At 50.3% G+C, this 21,574-nt stretch overlaps 1 protein-coding gene across 1 annotated transcript in view; it reads left to right on the forward strand.

Moving 5' to 3' along the window:
* The first annotated feature begins 651 nt into the window (after positions 1–651).
* Positions 652–21,574, forward strand: part of PARD6G (par-6 family cell polarity regulator gamma) — an 82,648-nt gene continuing 61,725 nt past the window's right edge. Inside the window, exon 1 of the mRNA XM_028095856.2 lies at positions 652–885. Within this exon, the coding sequence (XP_027951657.1) occupies positions 814–885 (72 nt within the window). The 5' untranslated portion in view covers positions 652–813. The remainder of the gene's footprint in view (positions 886–21,574) is intronic.

Below are 21,574 nucleotides of genomic sequence, written 5' to 3' on the forward strand. Positions count from 1 at the left end.
TAAACAAAATCATGGCGGAGGCGAGCATGAGAGAGAAGTTGTGGGTGCCCAGGTGGGAATGAGACGCCCCGGGTTGGTCCAAGCTTATCTTCCCTGCTCCGGATTGCGCTGAGAGAAGCGCGCACCTCCCGGGGCAGCCCCGGCTTCGGGGGCGGGGCGCTGGGGGCGGGTCCTTGGGGCGCGGGGCGGGACCACGGTCCTCGGGACTCATGGGGCGGGTCCTCGGGGAATGGGGCGGGGATGGGGGCGGGTCCTTGGGGCGCGGGGCGGGACCAGAGTCCTTCAGACTCGTGGGGCGGGTCCTTGGGGCGCGGGACGGGATTGGGGGGCCTGGCCCTCGGGGGCGGGTCCTCGGGGCGCGTGGCGGGACGTGGGTCCTTAGGACTCGTGGAGCATGTCCTCGGGGGCGGGTCCTCTGGACGCGGGCGGGACAGGGGCCCCTGGAGCTTTGGGGGTGGGCCCTGGGGGGCGTGGGTGGGGCGTTGGCGGCTGGTCCGCGGGACGCGGGGCGGGACGTGGGTCCTTGGGGCTCGTGGGGCGGGTCCTCGGGGCGCGGGGCGGAGATTGGAGGCGGGTCCTCGGGGCGGCGCGCGCGGCGTCCCCCTGCTCCTCCCGCGCGCGGCCCCTGGAGTCCCGAGGCGCGCGGCCAGCCCAGCTCGGGCCGCCGCACTCGGAGCGGCTGGGCGGCCGAGCGAGCGCGGGCCGGGCTGGGTAGGGGTCGGGGCCGGGGCGGGGGGCGCCGCCCCCAGCGTCCTCCTGCAGCCCCTGGAGCGAGGAGCCAGGGAGGAGACGAGGCTGAGCGGGGCCGGAACCATGAACCGGAGTTTCCACAAGTCTCAGACCCTGCGCTTCTACGACTGCAGCGCGGTGGAAGTCAAGAGCAAGGTAAGCCGGAGCCGGCGGTCTGCGCCCCCCTGAGAATGAATGAGCGTCCCGAGGGGGGGACTGGGCGCTGCGGGAGGTAGGGGGGCTGGCGACAACTTTGGAGTGCGGGCGTCGCCGCGGGATGCGCGGGGGTCCCGCCGCCCTTCCCGCCCCTGCACGGACACAAAGCCCGGCAGCCCGATGGGTGCCGCTGGAGCCCGGCGCTAGGAGGGCCGCGCGGGCTCCGGACCCCGCGGGAACGGCTCTTTTGTTCCACGAGCGGGAGACGACCCGGCGCGCCGCACGGTGGAGGGGCGGCGTTTCCGGGGCGACCCGGGGGCTGCTCGGAGTGGGGCCGTTGGGGAGCCTGGGGGCCCGGGCCGAGGGAGGGCAGGGCCGCGCCTCCTCCTTCGCTACGGTGGAGCCTCGGAGCCCGCGAGGGGAGAGCGGCAGCCGGCCGGGGCCCCCAGCCCCGCCGGCGCGCCCCAGGCCCAGGCTCTCCGGGCGCGCCCGGCCAGTGGCCCCTCCCGCTGCCCGCGCCCCGGCCCGAGCGTGCCCCAACTTGCGGGTGGCTGTGCGTATTCGGCTAATTGGCTGATAGGATCTGGCGCTTCTGCCCTTTGCGGGGGCGGCTCTTTGGAGGCTGACGCTTTTGTCTGCGAGGGTCTTGGTTGCAGTTGTTCAGGGTCCCGGAGGAGGGGGCTCCTCGGGCCCTTCGCTGCTGCTGCCTGGGAGTCGGCCCTCTCGCCCTTTCTCTATGCCTCCCGCCTCCTGTAAAGCGAGGCGGAGCAGTCTGAGTGCTTGGAGAGGGGCTGGGCGGGGGTGGGGGGTGGGCTCAGAACCCCAACTCCGCGCGGGGCGATTGTGCCTTAGGAGCCGAGTACAGCGGCCCCCCTGCCCAGGCCGCCCCTGCCGGTCAAGGAAGGGCCAAAGGGGCCTTTGGTAAAGGATTTACAGGGCATCCGCCGAGGATGGGGGGCGGCTTCTCTGCAATGAACCAGCGAGTTACAGGATTTCATTCTCATCTTGGGGAAACGGTCTTTTTATGAACTCCTCACTTCTCTTAAGATCGCAGCCTTTCCCCAGTGCTAATTCTGTGTCCCTCCCCCGGGACTTATCCCCTCTTTAGCCCAGGAGTGCCCCCACCCTCGCAAATCAAATGTGCCCTCTCTGAGTTATGTGTGGGAATGTGGCTGATCAGAGCTCTTTGACCACTATCATGGGCACTGAGCACATGTGATGGGTCTTTTTGGTTTTTTTAACTTTTTAAGATCATCATGGATTCACAGGCAGTTGTAGGAAAGAATATAGAGATTCCCATGAAGGTCCGTTCTTGTAGCGTGGGCTTGGTCACGCACCTTTGTTGGATGCACATCCCTGCCATCTCCAGCAAGCACAGTGAATATACAGAACACTTCCAGCAAGGGTCCCTCCTGCTGTTCCTCCAGAGGCTACTTGATTTTAAGTGTAGGTTGACTAACAAACACTTTCCCTGAGTCACACAAGCCACATTCCTCGTGCTGCGTAGCACGTGCTCCTTGAAGCTGCCTGGTGACATGCACAGTTCCGGAGGATCTATCTAGAAGGATCGATCTGGAGACACTGCCCTCACCAGGCCTTATGCAGTCTGAACTGGTGGTACCATGCAGGCCGCTGGGAGATGGAGAGTAAAAGCCTACCTTTGCTTCTCCTCCAGGAGGGGTGGAGGGCTGTGGATGTCCTGGCTGCCCAGCAGGCTGCCTCCGACTGCCCTACCCCCTTCGGCTCCCCAGTGAAGAAGGGTGCTTGGGTTCAGGTTCAGGTGCAGTGAATCTTCCCCTGGCGGTGAGGGGCAGAGCTGGAGTTTTGGTTGAATTTGGGAGTACCCCTGGAAGGGCCACACCAACCTGGGTGGGCCCTGCTGAGCTGGCTGGTTCAACACACACACACACACACACACACACACACACACACACACACACACCATTTTGGATGATGGGGCTTGCCTTACTGTTTGTCCAGAGAGTCCACTTGGCTCTTCCCTCTGTACACACTCTCCTACTGGCCCCCTTGAAAATTAATATTTGCTACCCTGGAACCCATTTCTGCAGCTGCTGTTGTCAAAATACAGGAAGTAAGACTTTATGACAGTGATGTCTTTATTCACATTAAATGCAGCTCCAGAAACCTGGGTTTGCATGTGGGGAAAATGGTGCTGGGCTGAGTCCAGCCAGGTCTGCAGCCTAGTACTCTTTGGAACCTTCAGGAAAGTCCTTCAACCCTTCAGAGCCTCGTTATTCCACCTGTAAAATGGGCATTGTTCCTGTTCTTACCTCCCAGGACAAAATGAAGTGATGACTATGAAAGCTCTTTGAAATCTACGGACTGCCTGCAGCTGTACCGGTCACTCCCTGCAGTTCAGGGTTCTGTGGCATTTCAGAATTTTGGGCCTGAAATTCACCTCTCATCCTCTCAGAATTTGGGGCCATGTGCCACAGCTAGTCGACTTCCCAAGCCTTGGGGACATTGTCTTTGCCTGGTGGTTCTCCCCCATCACACAGGCCCTTACATTCCCCAGACATTTCTGCTTTAATACCTGTGATTCATCTATTCCTCCCCAAACCAGCAGAATGCACTTGCGACTCCTTAGTTCTGGTAACAAGGCTGCCATTTTCCCATTTGCTTTTGACTTTTGCCTCTCCTCCCATAAGACCTGCAGTGTGGAGAGAGGGGCTGTGCACAGGTCTGGGGGGGGGGGCATGTTCCAGGCCCAGGGAAACAAGTCTTGACCCCTTGTAGGGGTGGCAGGAGGACCAGTGCTAGGGGAGGCCTCTACAAGGAGCAGAGAGGACTCCAGCTATGTGACCCTCTGTCCGCAGTGTGCCGCCCTGAGCCCCTGCCTTCTAGTTGGGCCTCACTCACGTTCTCTTAACCTGGCAGTCTGTTCGCTCTGGTTATGTGGCTTTCCCCCACCTGACATGCTCTCTGAGAATCCGCCCTATGCACCAACCCTCTCCTACCAAGCCCATCCGATGCCTTCACCAGGCTGCGCTCCCTCCATCCTCCGACCCCTGCTCATCTTATGGCCCTTGTCACAGCACTGGCACAGTGTGATTGTTAAGAGCAGAGACAGAGGACCATGTTTACACCCCCAGGCATGTCATGTCCATTGTGTTTGGGGGAAAGTCACTACGGAGGGTTTTAGTCCAGTGTTTGCTGCTTTGTTTAAATCGTGTTGGAGGCTTTTCTGGACTCTAAAGAAATAACGTTGTCATTGCTGAAAATTTAGAAACCACATCAGGCACAAAATGAGGTAATTCTACCATCCAAAACGGAGCCACTCTTAAGTGTGGCTGCATGTCTTCCTGACCCTCTATGTGCACATGCACCACATGCATCTGTATTTTACAGAATCAGGGTTATATTTTATAGGCATGTTATGCTGTAGCCTGCTGTTCCCCCTTCAGCTGAACCCTGCAAGTGTTTTGTCATGTCATTAGTATTTTTAAAGAATACATGTATTCTATCTTACGTGTAAGCCATAATTAATTTAACCAGTATCCTATTTGGGTCATTTCCAATGTTTTCTATAACAAGCAATGCTGTGAAAAACTTCTTTGTACTTGAACATCTGCATAAACATTATATACAGAGTATGTAGAGATTTGTTACATAAAGGATATAAAGAACGGTTTCTTCAGGACAAATTCCTAGAAGTGCACTTACTATGTTAACAGTATACACGTTTTGAAGACTTTGAGTATATAGTGCTAAAGTTTCTTGCAGAAAGGCTCTTGTGCAGATTTATGTACTGTTTCCTGTCTGTCTGTCCCTCTCTCTCTCCCTTCCCTCCCTGGGTATTTTTTTCTTTCCCAATCACATAACTGGAACCCCATCCCATTGTTTTCATTAGATCCTTAAATTATTAGTGAATTGAACATTTTTATATTTGTGGGCTATTCATCTATTTTTAGCTGCCTCTTTCTTTCCTGAAGTGTTAGTGTTCTTATTTTTTATGGAGTTATGGTAACTGTTTGACAACAGACTTTCTAGTCAGTGCTGAGGTAACAGTGATTTAATTAAGCCTGTATGTTTCCCCTGGTCCTCAGACCCTGTCTCTGGCTGAGGCTGTTGGCTGCCCAGTGCAGCAGGGACACGTCTCTCCATCTGGTGGGCTGGGGGCTGGGCCAGGCTCTCCCCATGGGGTGGTTGAGCACTTGCCTCCCATGGGCCAGTTGAGAACTGCCTGACACAGTTTGACTCACCTGTGTGTGTCAGCTACACCCTTTTAAGATTCTGGTTTTGTATGTGTGCATGCCTGTGTTCAAACAGGTTGGGTGACTTGATGTGGGAAGCTGCCTCTGGAGGAGACTCTCACCAGGGACCCAGGTAGCGATTGTCAGTCTGGTGGGTGCCAGTGGTGTTGATGTGGGTCTCTGGCCTGGAAGTAACAGAAAGCCCTATGCACTCCCCCCAGGGGGGCACCCCAACTAGCCAGGGGTTCAAGCCCTTTCCTAGGACCCATGGCATTTCAGATAGAGAATTCTCCCACCTTGAGGAAAGGAGTGTCAAGGATTGGAAGGTGCAACCATTCAAGGTATCAGAAGCTCTAACGTTTGTGAATCATGTCTAGAATCATCCTGACCCTTTCCCATGAAGGGGCCTTCCAGACTTTTAGAGGCAAGCAAGCAGGGAGCTTGGAATGGCGGTGACAGAAGCATCCATGACCGCAGTGGTTAAAGGGAGCATCAGGGTTAGTGTCAGACTCGTTCAGCTGGCTGTGTGCATGTTTACTGGCTCACCACTTCCTCTTGGCAAATTTCTACTCTTCTGTGAATGTTGGGAGCAATGGCAGGTATCGTGACCCTTTTTAGCCCCAACACACACCCTGCAACCTCCCTCTGAGGCTGCCCCTGGTCACGGTGGGGTTATACACATGGTCGAGGCTGGACACTGCCCTCTGTGTATATGTTGCACTCAGAAGTGTTTAAGATTATTTAACCATCTGCCCCAATATATAAATGGGTATACATGCCAGACACTGTTCTAAATATATTGAAATTGCAAATAATAGTTCATTAACCTCCATCACAACCCTGCAAGATGGGTTCTGTTATCTCCCCCATCATACGAGAGGAAGACTGAGGTCCAGGGAGTTTTGTAAAGCCACCCAAGGTCAGAGAGCCCAAGCAGTCTGGCTCCAGAGTGCATGCTCTTTGCCACGAACTTTCAGTGGCCACTGGGGAAGGAGGGCTCCTGATTCCTCTTCCTCTGACAGGCCCTGAAGTCCAGGTCCAGGTATTGATGCAGGTGTCCCTCGCTTGCCCTGTGTACAATGAGACTGACCCCCCCCCCCGGGCTGTCTGGATCTAGAGCTTTGTAAGGACAGCTCTTGTGCTTTGGGGCGGGGGGGAAGTTCTACCCTTCTCACATCACCACAGCAGGTTCTGTGGCTTGATGTCAAGGGAAGTCCTCTATTCAGTAGTTGGTCTTAAAAGTCGGATTCTGCCACGTGTTGATCCATTCATTTATTCATTTATGGAGCAACTACTATGTGCCAGGTATAGGACATGTGCTGGGGGACAAAGATAGTCAAGATAGTATCTCCTCCATAGAGACTTACGATCCAACGAAGGTTTGGTCTAGTAAGTGAGAAGATTGGGGCGGGGGGTTCTTCATTCTAATATCCATAGTGTCACCAAATGACTACTTCACATCTCCTTGAGCTCAGAGGTTTCTACTGCCTCCCAGCCGGCTGACCTGCCCACCCAGCAAGGCCAGTCATGATGCTCAGCCTCCAGGAAACGTTCCCATCTGTTTTCCAGCATCAGCAATGTCGAAGTCTGCTATGGTTGCTTTGAGATAAATCAGAGCACCTTCTCCCCTCATTGCTTCCAGAAGTAGCTGGGCTCTGGCCTCCACTTTTCCCTATCTGGGGGCTCTCCACTGTACTAGACTGAGAGGCCAGCTCAGGAAACTAGCTGCATTTCTCAGTAGTATGCTCCAAGGAAGCACTCAGCGTCTAAAGTGTGAAGAGCAATGTTTTGCATACAGGAGGTACCCAGTAAATGTTGGCTGAGTTGAATTCAGGTAAGGAACAACTTGATTTTTCTAATAGCTACTAGTTCAGAAGTTGTTAGGGTACTTTAGACAAGAACTACTTTTTGAGGAAGGCAAACAAAGCTTGACTCCCCGATAGGATTATTCCCAGGACACCTCTGAGAGGGGTCAGTGGCCTTGTCCCCTCCCTGCTAGTGCTGTGAGAGAGAGAGCAGACAGAAGTGGGGGGAAAGATGAGCTGAACAAAAAAAAGAGAAACTTTTGAAGTCAAAAGGAAATTGATTTAAAAGCCCATGTTGAGGGGCGCCTGGGTGGCTCAGTCATTAAGCATCTGCCTTCGGCTCAGGTCATGGTCCCAGGGTCCTGGGATCGAGTCCTGCATCGGGCTCCCTGCTCAGCGGGAAGCCTGCTTCTCCCTCTGCCCCTCACCCACTGCTTGTGTTCCGTCTCTCACTGTCTCTCTCTGTCAAATAAGTAAATAAAATCTTAAAAAAAAAAAACAACAAAGTGCATGTTGATATTTCTGCAGTGTTGGTGTCTGCTGAGTTCCTCAGGGTTTGATTACAGGCTGAGAGCTCCAGGGGGCACAGTGCGTGGGTCCCCTCTTCAGAGCCAGCTCTGTGTGCATCTCCAGGAGCAGTGCTGTTACCCCTTCCTTGTCAACCCTACGTGCTTCCTCCTGCAGACCCCCCCCCCCCCCGCCCCGCGCAGCCCCGTGTTACCTACAGATAGGGTAGCAGGCCCAGGACACTCACTGTTACAGCTGTGACATCAGCTACCTTCCCTACCTCTTTTTGTCTGTCCCCTAATTTCAGCCTGTCCCAGGTTCCTGGGGTCCAGGGGTGTGTCTCCCACATCCCACCATCCATCTCTCTCTCTCTCTCTTCCCAAGGCTGTGTTCCTCACTGGGGCTCTGAGAAGATGCTTGCTGGCAGGCTCCCCTCCTCATCCCCAACCAGAGCATCTGCTCTGTATTTTGGGGTATGTGCACTGCATTTCACTTGGGGGGAGAAAAAAAGCTTTTGCTGCTTACAGAGTTTGAAAATCATGCAGGGCCTCATGCATGGCCCAGCCCTGTTAAATCCTTGGTTTGTCTCCTGCCCGTGCTCCGCATGCTGACCTTCTTACAACCCGCCCCTGTCCTGCTCTTGCCCAGCCTCAGGGCTGAAATAGCTGCCTTTTCAGGAGGCTGTTCCAGACCTCCTTAATGTGGCGGGTTCTCTCCTGTGTGACAGTAATGTACACAAATCTCAGGCATGCAGCCTAATGAAATGTTGCATGTTTGCATACCCAGATGAACACTATACAGATCAAAGTATGGAACATTCCAGTATCCAGGAAGGTTCCCTCATGTCCTGTCTCGTCAGCATCCGCCCTCAGTGTAACCACCATCAGGGTCTTTGTCACTGAAGATGAGTGTGCTGGTTCTCGGATGTGATGTAATGAGGTACTCTTGTGTCCGAAGGGGACATTTGCCTGTTTAGATGGCACCCCAAGCTGTATGCATGTCCTTTGCTGGCTGCATATGTGAGTGCCTCTTCGGGGTGCTCATGCTTTTCACTAGCCTTTTGCGATGCTGCTGTACTCCCGTGCCAGGAGACACAGAGCTGGCCTGGGTGGTCTTGGTTAGTCTAACTCACCACGCAGTGTGGCTGTTCTCGGCTCTAACCCTGGACTAGACTGGATTTGGGGGGAAGGGCTGCTGTAGGAGGTCTGACCATTTGGGCGTCCCAAAGGCCTTGAACTACAACTTACTAAGTGTTTGTTGATTAATAAAATAATTCAGGAAGAGATTCTTTGTCTTGCAGAATTTAAGGTTCCCGCCACTGATGTGTGAAGGGGCTCTTAATACTCCTTCATGTGGCTCCCTGGTTCCAGTTGCTGCCTTTCTTGGCTTTCCTTTAGTCCAGCTTCCATGGGCCCCTCTGGTGGGCCTGGCACCATGGGAGAAACTGAGACTCCAGATGAACAAGGTTGGGCCTGGGGGCTGCTTCATGGGTCATGGGGCATCTCATGCATAGGCTCTTCAGTGAGGATGGGAAATCTCCCTTTTGAAAATTGTCTGAGCCTCACATGTAGAACGAAGACTCCATGAGCAGCCTCCAGCTTGGTGGGCTGTGGACACCTGTGGACACAAGTGCTTTAGACCGCCTTCACCCTGGGAGGTTTGCCGTGTCGCCCCACAGCCCACCACTCTCACACACCTGCTGATGTTGACAAATCATGTTGTAGCCACCTTTGGGGCTTTGTCTGCTCCTTCTAGAGAGTGGATGTACTTATTCTCCATTTTATCACGTCAGCATGCTTGCCAAAAGGCAGGTTAGGCATCAGTCTACAAGGCAGACCTCTCTTGGTTCCTTTGCCTCTGAGACGGCAGGGACAGACAAGGGGCCTCTTCTTGGGGACATGTGCTTCATGGAAGGACCCTGAGGTCCCTGGGTAAGGGCTCTTCTGTGGAAGAGAGAATTGTAAGGGCCATACGGCTGCCATGCTGGAGGGCTTTGGAAGCAAGAGTCACGTCAGTATCCTGTTTTCCACGGCATGGGGGCCTGAGCCACTGGCTCCTCACCCACAAGTCCTGACCTCACTTCCCTCACCGGTCTGGGATAATAACAGGGCGTTGCTATGGGACAAAACAAACTTCTGTGTCTGTAGGGTGGTCCCTCATGTGGAGGAGAAGGGGGCACCCAGCCTCTGGACTCTGGTCACCTCAGGCCCATCAGCAGCTGTACGAGTGCAGGCGTAAGGGGCGCAGACCCCAGCCTCACCGGAATGCACTCCTGTTGACTGGAAGGTGATGTAGGGGCTCTGCATGTCTGGAGACCTCCTGCAGGAAATGCTGTAATGAGGACCCCCTTCCACTCCTCAGGAGATGAGCTGCCCTGGGATCCCTTCTCCCTATGAGCTTGGAGTCACCTGCCCTGTCCCCCCGCCACACAAGCTGGGAGCAGTCTCCCAGGGGTGTGGCCCCGTTGCTTGTCTGTCAGCAGCACCTCTTCTCAGCCCAGGTGCGGAGGACTAGTCAGGGCACTGCCTTGAGATTGGCCCAGTGTTGTACCGTTGGGGACGCCCCACACTTCCCCTTGGTTGTGTTTCTGGGAGGCACATGGTCTCTGGGCTCCCTCCCTGCACGGGGAGCTCGGTCAGCCTGGTGGGAACCGCTGCCACTGGGTCACATCACCTGGAGGAGAATCTGGGCAGGTGTGACCTTCTGTGTTCAGTTCCAGTGAAGTCTCGTGGTTACAGCTCCCTTTCTTGGAGCATCAGCTGTGCACTGGGCTTTCTGCCGGCCTGTGCATGGGCCCTGGAGAGGAGGACCCTGGGGGCTTGACCACCCTGTTAGGTCACCTAACCAAGATCCCATCTGCAAGTGCAAAACCGGGTCTTAAACCCTCAACTGCTTCCCATCTGTTTCACATTATTTGCTGATCCCACCTCCTGGAAAATAGACAACACCTACCTGCCCGGACGCAGTCTGAAGTCATAACCTCTCTCTCTCCACCTCCCTCCCAGAACCTACTGGACACTGGATCAGGGCTGTGCTACTTCCTCAATATCCCTCGTGCATCTTGTGAAACCCCCTCTCCCAGGCAGCCCCATGAGTTCCGACCTGTGTGCACCGTCTGTTTGCTGGGAGATGGTGGGTACAGGGAGAACCTGACGAACTCTCCCACTTCCTCCTCTTTGCAGCTGTGTGCAGAGTAGTATTGGCGACTCCCCTGGTCCCTGGCACACCTGGACATGTCACTTAGCAGATGCCCCTTGAATTGCATGACTAGGGGTGCATAGCAAAAGGGCTGCCTTTATTGTGTTTGCAAGTTTCAGTCTTTGAGAAGGGCTCAGACCACAGCCCTGTGAACGCCTGTGCATGATGCACCTTCTTCAGGCACTCTGGTGAACAACGGCCCTTTGCTGGGACCACACTGTCTCAGGATGGCACACGTATTTGAGTCTCACAAAAACCCTATGAAAAATATGTTTTTGTCCCTTTTCTACAAAGGAGGAAATATGCTCAGAGAAGTTTAAATTATCCGGAGTCACACAGCCAGTAAAGGCAAGTCAGGAATTTGCACCTCAAGAGCCTTGTGCGTAATGACTCTGTCCTCCCATCTGTATTGATAAAAGACAACACTGGTCCAGACCCCTTCCCACCTCAGCCCCTCTCCATTCCTGGAAACTGCCCCCTTTTTCGTGAATCGTGAGTTCGTACTGGGATGTAACCTCACTTCCTTGGGGGCCAGTTTCCAGGCTTCTACTGGAGTGGATTTCTGCTTCCGAGAAGTCCCATGAAGGCAGGGACAGATGAGAAACCTGGCCTTCACCTCCTGCATGCTCTGACCTCCACAGTCCCTCCAGTCTGCCATCTCTACCTGTCATAGCAACCAGGTCTCCTGCACCTTGACCCTCAGCTCCTGGAGCAGCCCGGCTCTCCATCACGCTGCTCCACCTGCCGACAGCCCTCCTTCCTCCATGCTGTCGGGTTCAGGCGCCCCTTCCTACCTGGGAAGTCTGTTCCCGGTGGGATATCCCAGTGCTCGACTTCCCACATGGAGTACTCACCATTGGAGCTTTTTAGCTCTTTTCTGCATTCCCTCTGGTATTAGCCTCAGTTCTTCTATTTACTACTCTCATGACTGTGGTTAGGGATCGAATCCTTCCAGGTCTCAATCTCCTGGCCTTTAAAATGGACGAGTGACACTTCTGGGTGGCTGTTAGGGTTAGAGAGAGCTTGTACACAAAGCATAGCACTGACCACACCTGCTCTACCATACTGGAAATCCCTGCCAGACAGAAACCATAGACCCTGTTCCTAAATCTCTGTGTCCTCCACTCTCAGCCCGACCCCACATCTCCATTAGCCAGTGCTGGGTCCACGGATCAGATCTCACGTGTGAGCTGGAGAGCATGTATGTGAGCAGAAGAGCATACATGTGACCTGTAGCACACACATGCTCACTGAGGTGACCCAGGTGCAGTGGGTTCTTAGTGCCCAGCAGCCTCACAAAGGATGTTCACCTGAGCAGTTCTGTGGCTACTGGTGGCTGGGCCATCATCACTCTGGATCAGGGTGTGTGGATGGGCACAGGAAGGGGCCAGGCTCTGCTGTCGGCTCCACCCCATCTGACTCAGGTCTGTGGCCTGATTTTAAACTGTCTCAACATGTCAGCCCAGGAAGTCATTGCATGGCAGGGTCCCACGCTCTGACAGATGCCACATGAGGATAACACCCTGTGCTTCCTGATCATTCCCTCAGTGGGAGCCTTCCCACGGTTTTCTCTGTGGTATGCACATGTACTCCTGCTCCTTGGCCCTGCCCCCAAACGGCCTGAGGTGGTTGCATGACTTTACAGAGTGGCACCTGAGCTCTTTCACATCCAGGGCTGTGTCCTCTCTCCACCTGAATATTTCTTTTCCTCATACACACAATTTGAATCAGGGCCTATGTCCTACAGTTTCTTTGTGTGCATTTCTCAGTTTGTAATTACACATTTGCATGTGTGATTACTGTCCCACATTGGGCTCTCAGACAACCATCAGCCCCATGAAGACACTCAACACGGGCAGTGGGTGCCACCCATATCTGGCATTCAATAAGATTTTGTCCAAGAGACCAACACTAAACAACAGCCCCTAGCAGTGACTAGCAAGATGCACGCTGGGATATGTACAACCCTGCTTTTCAGACTGATATGCACATGACTCCCTGGGACTCTAGAGTAGAATTCTGACTCCCTCCCCAGGCCTGGGGCCTGAGGTCACGCATCTCCAGCAGGTCCCAGGTGACAATGATGCTGCTGGTTCAAGGGACACACGCTGGGGAGGTCCAGCCCCAGAGAGCCTGCCTTCACTGGCCACAGGGGGTCCAGGGGTGCACGGCTCCCTGGGCTCTTGGCTTAAGCAGTAAGGCCCTGGGCTGGGCCTTCTGGCTTTGCTCCGTGCTGCGCCCTAAGTGTCACACTAGATTCAGCTTTGCCTTGTACTCTCTCACTTCCCAACCCCTTCTAATATTTTAAAAATATTTTTATTTATCTATCTGACCAGGCACGGGGGCACAAGCAGGAGGAGGGGCAGAGGGAGAGAGAGAAGCGGACTTCTGAGCAGGGAGACCAATGCGGGGCTCGAACTCCGGACCCTGGGATCATGACGTGAGCCGAAGGCAGACGCTTCACTGACAGAGCTGCCCAGGCGCCCCGCTAACACACCATTTCTGTTGGCCTAATTATATTTCATCCTGGGAATGTGCTTCCTCTGGTGAAAATTTTACAGTTAACAGTTTTGAGAACTGTAAATATTTTGGTAAATGTTTTCCTTGAAAATCTGTTTCTCATGACTTCCCTTGATTCCTCTCGCCTTAGGGGCCTGGAGGCGGGGCCTGGGGGGGAGGTGCTGAGGGGGCGGGGCCGAGCTGGAGGCGGGGCCTCGCCGGCAGCTTATCAGTGACGTCTCTGCGGGGGGCGGGGCCTGGGACGCTGGGTCCCTAAGGCTGGGCAGGGAGGTGCCCTGCAGAGAGAGCTCCGAGAGCTGCGGGGGTAATCCGGGTGGATAACCAGGGTAACATGAGTGCATCATTTTAAGTCTGCGTTTATCGTGCGTGAAAGGACAGAGTGGGCCACTGGATGCCCCTCGGGAGTATCTTTTATCCAAGATAAAGAACCTATTACACTAGAAAGTGACCCTAGGAATTCCGGGTGCTTCAGCCTCGGGCCCAGTCAGTGGGTGTCAGTATGAGACTTAGTGTCTAGGACCCTCCTTGACCCCTCAAGATTACAGCAGTTTCGGGATCACTGAGGGATCTAGCCCTGAAGGGTTTTTTTCAGTAAAACACCGTTCTGGTAGTAATCGTATATAATACAGTGATCAGGAGTAGAGCGTCTGTGGCTGTAACCTGCGCTGAGAGCCTTCACAGCACCCCACCCTGCAGACAGGCTGAGGGGGTTGCCCTAAGTCCCCGCAGTCCCGCGCAGTGGCGGTGGAGGCTGACCCATCCCGAACTGCGGGAAGAGACCCAGGGGCCCCTGTGCTGTGACGGGCTGCACTCCCGCGTAGCCCCCGGCAGATGAGGGAGCACACGTGCCTGCTTAGTGTATTGTGTCCTTTCTCCCATGGCACGTACCAGCTTCTAACTACTGTATGATTTACCTGCATGCGTCATTTTTACTGTTTGCTACCTGTCTTCCCCGCTAGGACTTAAGTTTCATGAGGACAGGCCTTTCTTGTTTGGTTCACTCACTTACCCAGTATGTAGGAGATACCTGTTGCTTAGAGCCACTCCATACATATTGATAAGATGATAAAAGCAGAAGCCATGCATTCCGCTAGTTATTCAGTAAATGAATGTTGTGTGCCTACTATACTCCAGGGTCAGGGGGGGGGGATAAAATAGAGACCATATTTTTCTTTTACAACTGCAAAGCCCAGTGCAAGAATATATTTGGTGAATAAGTTCCTACTTGGTAGTTTGGAGGAGTGAGTTCAAGTACAGACACATGTGTCACTTAATAGGACACTTTTGGAAATGTCCTGGTGGCGTGGTGGTTCTTGGAGTCACGCTCTGGTGAAAGGGAGCAGCAAGAGTGAGTGAAGCGTCTCAGACGTTCTTCTCTTTAGAGTCAAGGAAGGGCTCTGAGCTGGGAAGCAGGTGGGACGGGGCCTCAGAGCCTCTCGGGAGAGTCCATCTGCCTGCAGCAAGCATGCGGTGCCTACTGCATGGTCACTAGTGGAGGGCACAGCCTAGTGTCACGGACCCAAGGACTCCCACCTGATTTATCCCGAGCAGAAGGCAAGTGGTCAGAGCAACCGACTGCCCTTCCTTCCTGGGAAAGTCATTTGGAAACAAGGTCTTTCTTCAGAAACACCTTCAGGCAGCCCCTGGGTGTGGTTGAGACCCCGTGAGCCTTTGTGTCTTTAAAATGGGCACATAACGTTGAGCTATGCCATCGGAAATACAGTCACAAACTGATTACCACAGAGATTGTGTTCTACACGGTTAAAGACCCTTCCAGGTCACCTGTTTACTTACCTGTTTGCAAATAGTGTTGGAACATTGCCTCCTTGGATTTGATGGTGAAAACATCATCTTTGTACTGACACCTGGGGGGCGGGCTGGGTGGCGCTGATGTTTGGCTTCAAATCTCACATACACAGGACTGGGCTGGTGTGTAGCATGGGAACTGGTTGTGACTTCATGCTCCTATCTCCTCTTGTGTTCCTGTTTTGACTTAATTCATTGATTCAATGAAAATTTGTGTGTTGGAACTATACTGGTCTAGAACAACCAGACTCTCGTGGGCTGGTACTCCAGTGGTGAGCTGTTTGCTGCTGTAACTCATATAGTAATTACAAATTTGTGGCTGCATGGGATTTGGGAAGTGCCTTAGAAGTGACTCAGTTACTAAGCAAATTTTACGTGGTAAAGACTCTACCTTAATGCCTGGCTCCTGTGGCCTTGCCTGGTGAGTCTGACAATACCCTGTCATGTCCCTGTGGGCCCAGGGACTTAACCTTCCTCACTTCAGGGGCATCTGAGAGTTAGAGATACCTCCTCCACAAGACCACAAGCATCCAGAAAAAGACTGTTTTCAAAATATAGCAGATAAGTGAAAAAAAAGCACAGAGTTGACCAGTGTGGATAGTATGCTATTGTTTGTTTAGAAAAGAAGGAATATAGACACAGTTCACTTATAATGCCTTCACATGCCTTTGAAGGGCACATACAACTGAAATCACTGGTTCCTGTAGGGAGGGGGCTGGGTGGCTGGGAGACTTTTTACTGAAAACATTTTGAATTTTGAGCTATGTGGGTCTATCCCTATTCAAACCATAAAGAAAAACATACCAAACAGTGTGGTTCCAATTCTTTTTTTAAAGCATGCATGTTAGAGGTCTACAAGAACATGCCCTCACACACTGCAGAGATGTCTCAGTCAGATATCCCTACGTGGGACCCTCATGAGCCAGCCCAGGTACTAGACCTCCAGAACAGGTGAGCTCTCAGCTCCAGATGGCACCTCAAGCGTCATACCAGATACTAGACCTTGATTTTCCTCCTTTTTTTTTTTTTGTCTTGCATGAATCTTCCTGGTTTCCCCATGGTTCCCCCATACCCTTTCACAGGCATGTATGGCCAGTTTTTCTGACTGCTTCAGAGCAAAGACTACCTTGATTTACATGCATAAAAGGAAATAATGTTTTTTAAAAAACAGAGTGTTTTAAGGAAATGATGAAAGAGGATAGAAATTCAGAAATAGAGACCTTTGCCCTTTTTATGAAAACCACCCTGAAAGAGGAGGTGAGCTGAGGGTGGGGGAAGTTGAGTCAGACACTGTGGCAAAGAGAGACTGTGAGCCAGTTATGTTGCCCCCTTGGGTTTGAGCTGCCTACCTCTGTGAGGGGGATGAAGGGCATAATGCATCTCTCCCAAGTGGCCTGAGATTAGAAAAGGAGTATGTGTATCTCCTGCCCCCATGAAACTGTTAGAAACACAAATATGTGTGAGCCTTGAATCCTCCAGTGTTGGAAACAGTGATTAATTGCCCCCCATTCTCTTTGGGGCATGCAGGGACATCACATGGGGTGCAACACCCTCCCTAGCTGGAAAGACAGCAGTGGAAAGGGCCTCAGTGAGAAGAAAGTGCTCAGTTTGATTTTTCTCCTCTTCCCTTTGACTTTGGCCCTATCAGGAGGGATGACATTGAGCCAGAGCTGCTTCTTAGTCATCAAAAAATGTGCCATTTTAGAGTTTTAAAGAAAATAGTACCTGAGCGAGTTTAAGAGGAAAGCTGGGGATCATATTTTCCATTGTAGGAAGAATGACTTTGGTTAGCTTGGAGTGGTAGCCACTTAGTGCTGCAGACATAGAATTGAATCAGAGTCAGGAAATGGGGTCTTATTTCCAGACTGGAATCCAGGAGCTCTGTGACCTTGGGCAGATTCTCACCCTCTCTGAGACCCTCAGTATGGATGCTTGGAGAGACACTTTCAATGAGGAAGCTTAAAATTTAATTGTGGACATGAAGACAGCTAACCCAAACAAGCCTTTAGTGCTCTGCAGTGTTCTACACAAAATAGATTTTTTTTTTTAACATACAGAAAAGTGTAGAGAGATCTCATTAGGTATCAAGAAAAAGAAAATTTTACATTTTTAACATTTTTAACCTGGAAAATAATAAATAATCATGGTAGCGCTAATGGCTCATCCTTGAAGTCACATGACATTGAATGATGAAAACAGATTTGTATTGCCAGAGTCTTGTGACTCCAGAAATATCATTCATATAGAGTTTTAGTTTCTGAATTGGAGAAGAGGGACTGAGGGCCTTTTGCAGTTTGGAGCCAGGGTGGAGATGGGTGTGAGGGAAGGCAAGTTCTACCCTGCTCAGAATGCCTGCCCTCTGTCTTTACCAGTTCAACACTGTGGGACCAATTCAAACTGGAAAAGCTTGCCCTACCAGCTTGAACTAAGTCTTGTATCCTGTTTCTGCTCTGCAAGACCCAGCAGTAATGGGGGGGGGGGGGCTTCCCTGAGTTCTTAAATCTTTATCTTCTAAATTGATGTGTGCTGACAACAGATGCTTGGATACTTGGTTTCCTGTATGCCTAGAACAAAAGCAGAGCCTGCACTGAACCTGTCCAGTGTAACTCTCTGGGGTTTCCATGTTTCCGAACACAGCTTCCAATCAGCCTTCAATTGGCTATTTAAAAAAATTATTATTTGAGTTGAAACTTAAAAAAAATTACAGCTCTATAAGCTATAATTCACGTGAAATAAAATTCACAACTTTAAAGTATAAATTCAGTAGTTTTTAGTATATTCACAGAGTTGCACAATCATTACCACTATCTAATTTTGGAACATTTTCTTCACCCCAAAAATAAACCTCCTACCCATTAGCAGCTATTCTCAATTCCTTCTATCCCCAGCCCCTGGCGACCACTAGTCTATTTTCTCTATGACTCCGCCTATCCTGTACCTTGCATGTAAACTGACTCATCCATGAAAAAATCAGTACATGGTCTTGTCTTTTGTGTCTGGCATCTTTCACTTAGCATAATGTTTTCAAGGTTCATCTTTATTGTAGGCTATATCCGCACTGCATTTTGGGGGACAACATAAGGCCAAGATCCACTCATGGGAGCCTGGCACTATCCAGGGAAAACCAGCAGCCCCACACCCAGTGTTACTGCCTCAGACCCTAGTCTTGCTATGGGGTCAGCGTGCCTGGTGTAGACCAAGCAGACTGCCTCTGGAGTTGTCTTTTAATCAGAAGAAATAAGTTACAAGCAGGCAAAAATACACTTTGACTATCATTTATATATACCTCTGTAGTTACATTTAATAGTGCTCTTGATTTTTCATGGATTCAAGTTAATGCATAGTGTCCTTTTATTTCAGCCTGAAAGATAGCTTTAATATTTCTTATAAGGCAGCTCTGCTGGTGGCAAATTCTCCTGGTTTTTGTGTGTTTGGGACTATCTCGTTTCTCCTTCATTTTTGAAGGATAGTTTTGCTGGATATAGAATTATCAGTTGACATTCTCCGCTCCCCCCCCCACATGTCATCCCACAACATTTTAGTCTTCGTGATTTCAGACAGGAAGTCATTCATATTACTGCGGATTCTTTATATGTAAGGAATTGTTTTCCTGCTTTTAAGATTCTCTCTTTGGCTTTAGGTTTTGACAGTTTGACTATGATACTTCTAGGTGTAGATCGCATTGAGTTTATCTTAATTGTAGTTTGGACTTTTGGATATGTAGATTAAATTAATCAGATTTGGGAAGTTATGGACATCGTTTCTTCAGATATTCTTTCTGCCTTTTTCTCTCTAGTTAACCATGAAGGCATGCCAGACCCCAACTCTCTGACTCTCAACAGGGAATGTATTCCTTGGGATGTGTGGTAGCATGCCACAGATCTCTGAGACTGTTCATTTTTCTTCACCCATCCTCATGTTTGCTGATTATTTCTTCAGCCGCCTCTAATTGTCTGTCGAGTCCCTCTAGGGAACGTCTTCATTTCAGTTACTCTACTCTTCAACTGCAGAATTTCTGATTCTTTTTTTTAAATGATTTTCATCTCTTTGTTGATAATCTCTGTTTATTGCTTTCACGGTTTCTTTAGCTCTTTAGACATGGTTTTCTTCAGTTATTTGAACATAATTATAATAGCTGATCTCAGATCTGTGTCTTGTAAGTGTAGCATCTGGGCCCCCTCTGTGACTACTTTGGCTGCTTAGTTTCCTCTGCACGGAGGCCACTCTTTTCTGTCTCTTTATGTATCTCATAACTTTGTTGAAAACTAAACATTTTAAATAATATGATGTGATAACTCTGGAAATCAAACCCTTCGCTCTTAAGGGTTTGTGGATGTTGCTGCTTTTTGTTTTAGTGACTTTCCTAGACCAATTCTGTAAAGTGTATTATTTCTTATGTGTGACTACTGTTAGCTTCCTGGTCATCTGGTGATTGAACAGAGATTTCCTTAAATGATTTGAACCAGTGAGTCCCCTAGCCCTTGCCTGGGGGCTGTGTGTGTGTGTGTGTGTGTTGGGGCATATCTTCAACACTCCAGCCACTTACTCTTTGCTTTAGCCTTCACTTCCTGACTCACAGAATCCCAAGATCAGCCAGGTGGCAGAGATTTTAGCCTTCTCGGGCCTTTCCTGATCACATACACAGCCCTGCATATGTGTGTGTCCGTCTGTATCATAGGAATGAATCAGAGCTTCTCACAGCCTCCTGTGGACATCTTATTCCCCTCCATTTCTTTTATTGTAGTAAAATACACATCACATAAAATTTGCCACTTAACCATTTTATGTGTGCAGTTCAGTACCCCTAGGTACATTCACAGTGTTTTGCAGCTGTCCCCACCATCTCCAGAACTCTCTTCCTGTGAAACCCAAAGTCTATTAAGCAATGACTTCCCAGTTCCCCGCACCCACCGCCTGCCCTCTGTCCCCATGACCTGGTGGCTCCAGGACCTCACACAAGAGGAGTCCCACGGCACTGGCTCACGTCACTTGGCACAGTGTCCTCCAGGCTCAACTGTGTGGCAGCAGGTACCAGAATATCCCTCCTTTTTAAGGCTGAATAACATTTCATTGTATGGATATATACCATTTTATACTTAGAAGTTCTCTATATATTCTGAGTATTATTTTACAGGCTTTCATACTCTGTGAATAGTGTCCTTTAAAAAAAAAAAGATTTTATTTATGAGAGACAGAGAGAGTGGGAGGAGGAGCAGAGGGAGAGGGACAAGCAGACTCCATGCTGAACGCAAAGCCCAGTGCAGGGCTCGATCTCAGGACCCTGAGATCATGGCCTGAGCCGAAACCAAGAGTCAGGTGCTTAACTGACTGAGCCACCCCTCTGTGGCTAATGTCTTTTGATGCACAAAAGGTGGATTTCCCTAAGTCTAATGTCTATTTCTTTTGTTACCTATGCCTTTGATGTCATATCCAAGAAATCATTGCCAAACCCAGTGTCCTAAAGCTTTTGCCCTAAGTTTTCATCTAAGAATTTTATAGTTTTGGGTCCTACATTTAGGACATTTACCCATTTTGAATGACTCTTGGTAGTGGTGTCACATAAGAATCCAACTTCATTGTGATAAAAGCATCTTATTTAAAAAATTAATGGCATGGGGTACTAATCTTATATTTTTACTTCCCCTTTATATCAGATTACACAAGTTTCCTCTAGATGCAATAATTAGCAGGCACAATTCATTGTCATATAATTCTTGATGAACTTAACAGAATTTGAAAAAGTGAATTGTTCCAAGGATTGGGCAGGAAATCTTGCAAGTCCAGTTGTTTCCAGTACTTTGCTTTCAACGGCATTAAAAGTTGTCCTAATTAAATTGTCAGCTAATAGATTATTAAAAATAATTTTAATGATATGATTATTTACTTTTGGCACATTCCTTGTCGAGAGTCAGAGAGCTGGGGTCTGGCATGCCTTCAGAGCCCTCAGTCCCATCTGTTGCTGCCGAGACAAGGCTTTTCAGTGCTGACATTCACGGCCAGAAGTAGCCAAAAAGCCGAGGCTACACTTGCCTCATGTAGCATTAAACATTTTTCATTCAGTGAAAGATTTTTTAAATGTTTACTTTGGATGTTTAATAATTATGAAATTTTGTAACTGTGTTCTAATTGTGATTTAATAATTGTAGTGACTCAGTCTAGAACCTTTACGGTAAAAAATCTATTTTATATTACTTTATAGTTTTGGTAAAATACACATACATTAAATTTACCATCTTAGCCAGTTTTTCAGCAGTTTAGCAGGGTTGGTTCCATTCACATTGTTGTGAATGTGTGAGGACTCTTTCCATCTTGCAAAATTAGAGTTCCATACCCACTGACGACAATGTAGAAATACTCTCCACAAATAGAGCCTTACGGCTATGTGAAAAAGAAGGTTTAATTTAATTTATCTGTTTTTCTGGCATAGAAGAGTGATAGGGTACTCAAGCATGAATTCTTAGGATAAACTGTTAGGGTTCGATCCTCTTGGGGCACCTGCTCTGGGTTAGCAGACAAGTTAGCTGCCTCAGACAGCCCATCTTTTCTTCCTTGTGCCCTGACCACAGCCGTGACACTTCCCCTTGGAAGGACCAGGGTCCACAGAGTAAAGCAACCCACAGAATGGGAGAAATCACATAC

Source organism: Eumetopias jubatus, unplaced genomic scaffold, assembly GCF_037043125.1.
Source record: "Eumetopias jubatus isolate StellerSeaLion01/CBP00866 unplaced genomic scaffold, mEumJub1_p1.0 scaffold_16, whole genome shotgun sequence".
NCBI lineage: Eukaryota > Metazoa > Chordata > Mammalia > Carnivora > Otariidae > Eumetopias > Eumetopias jubatus.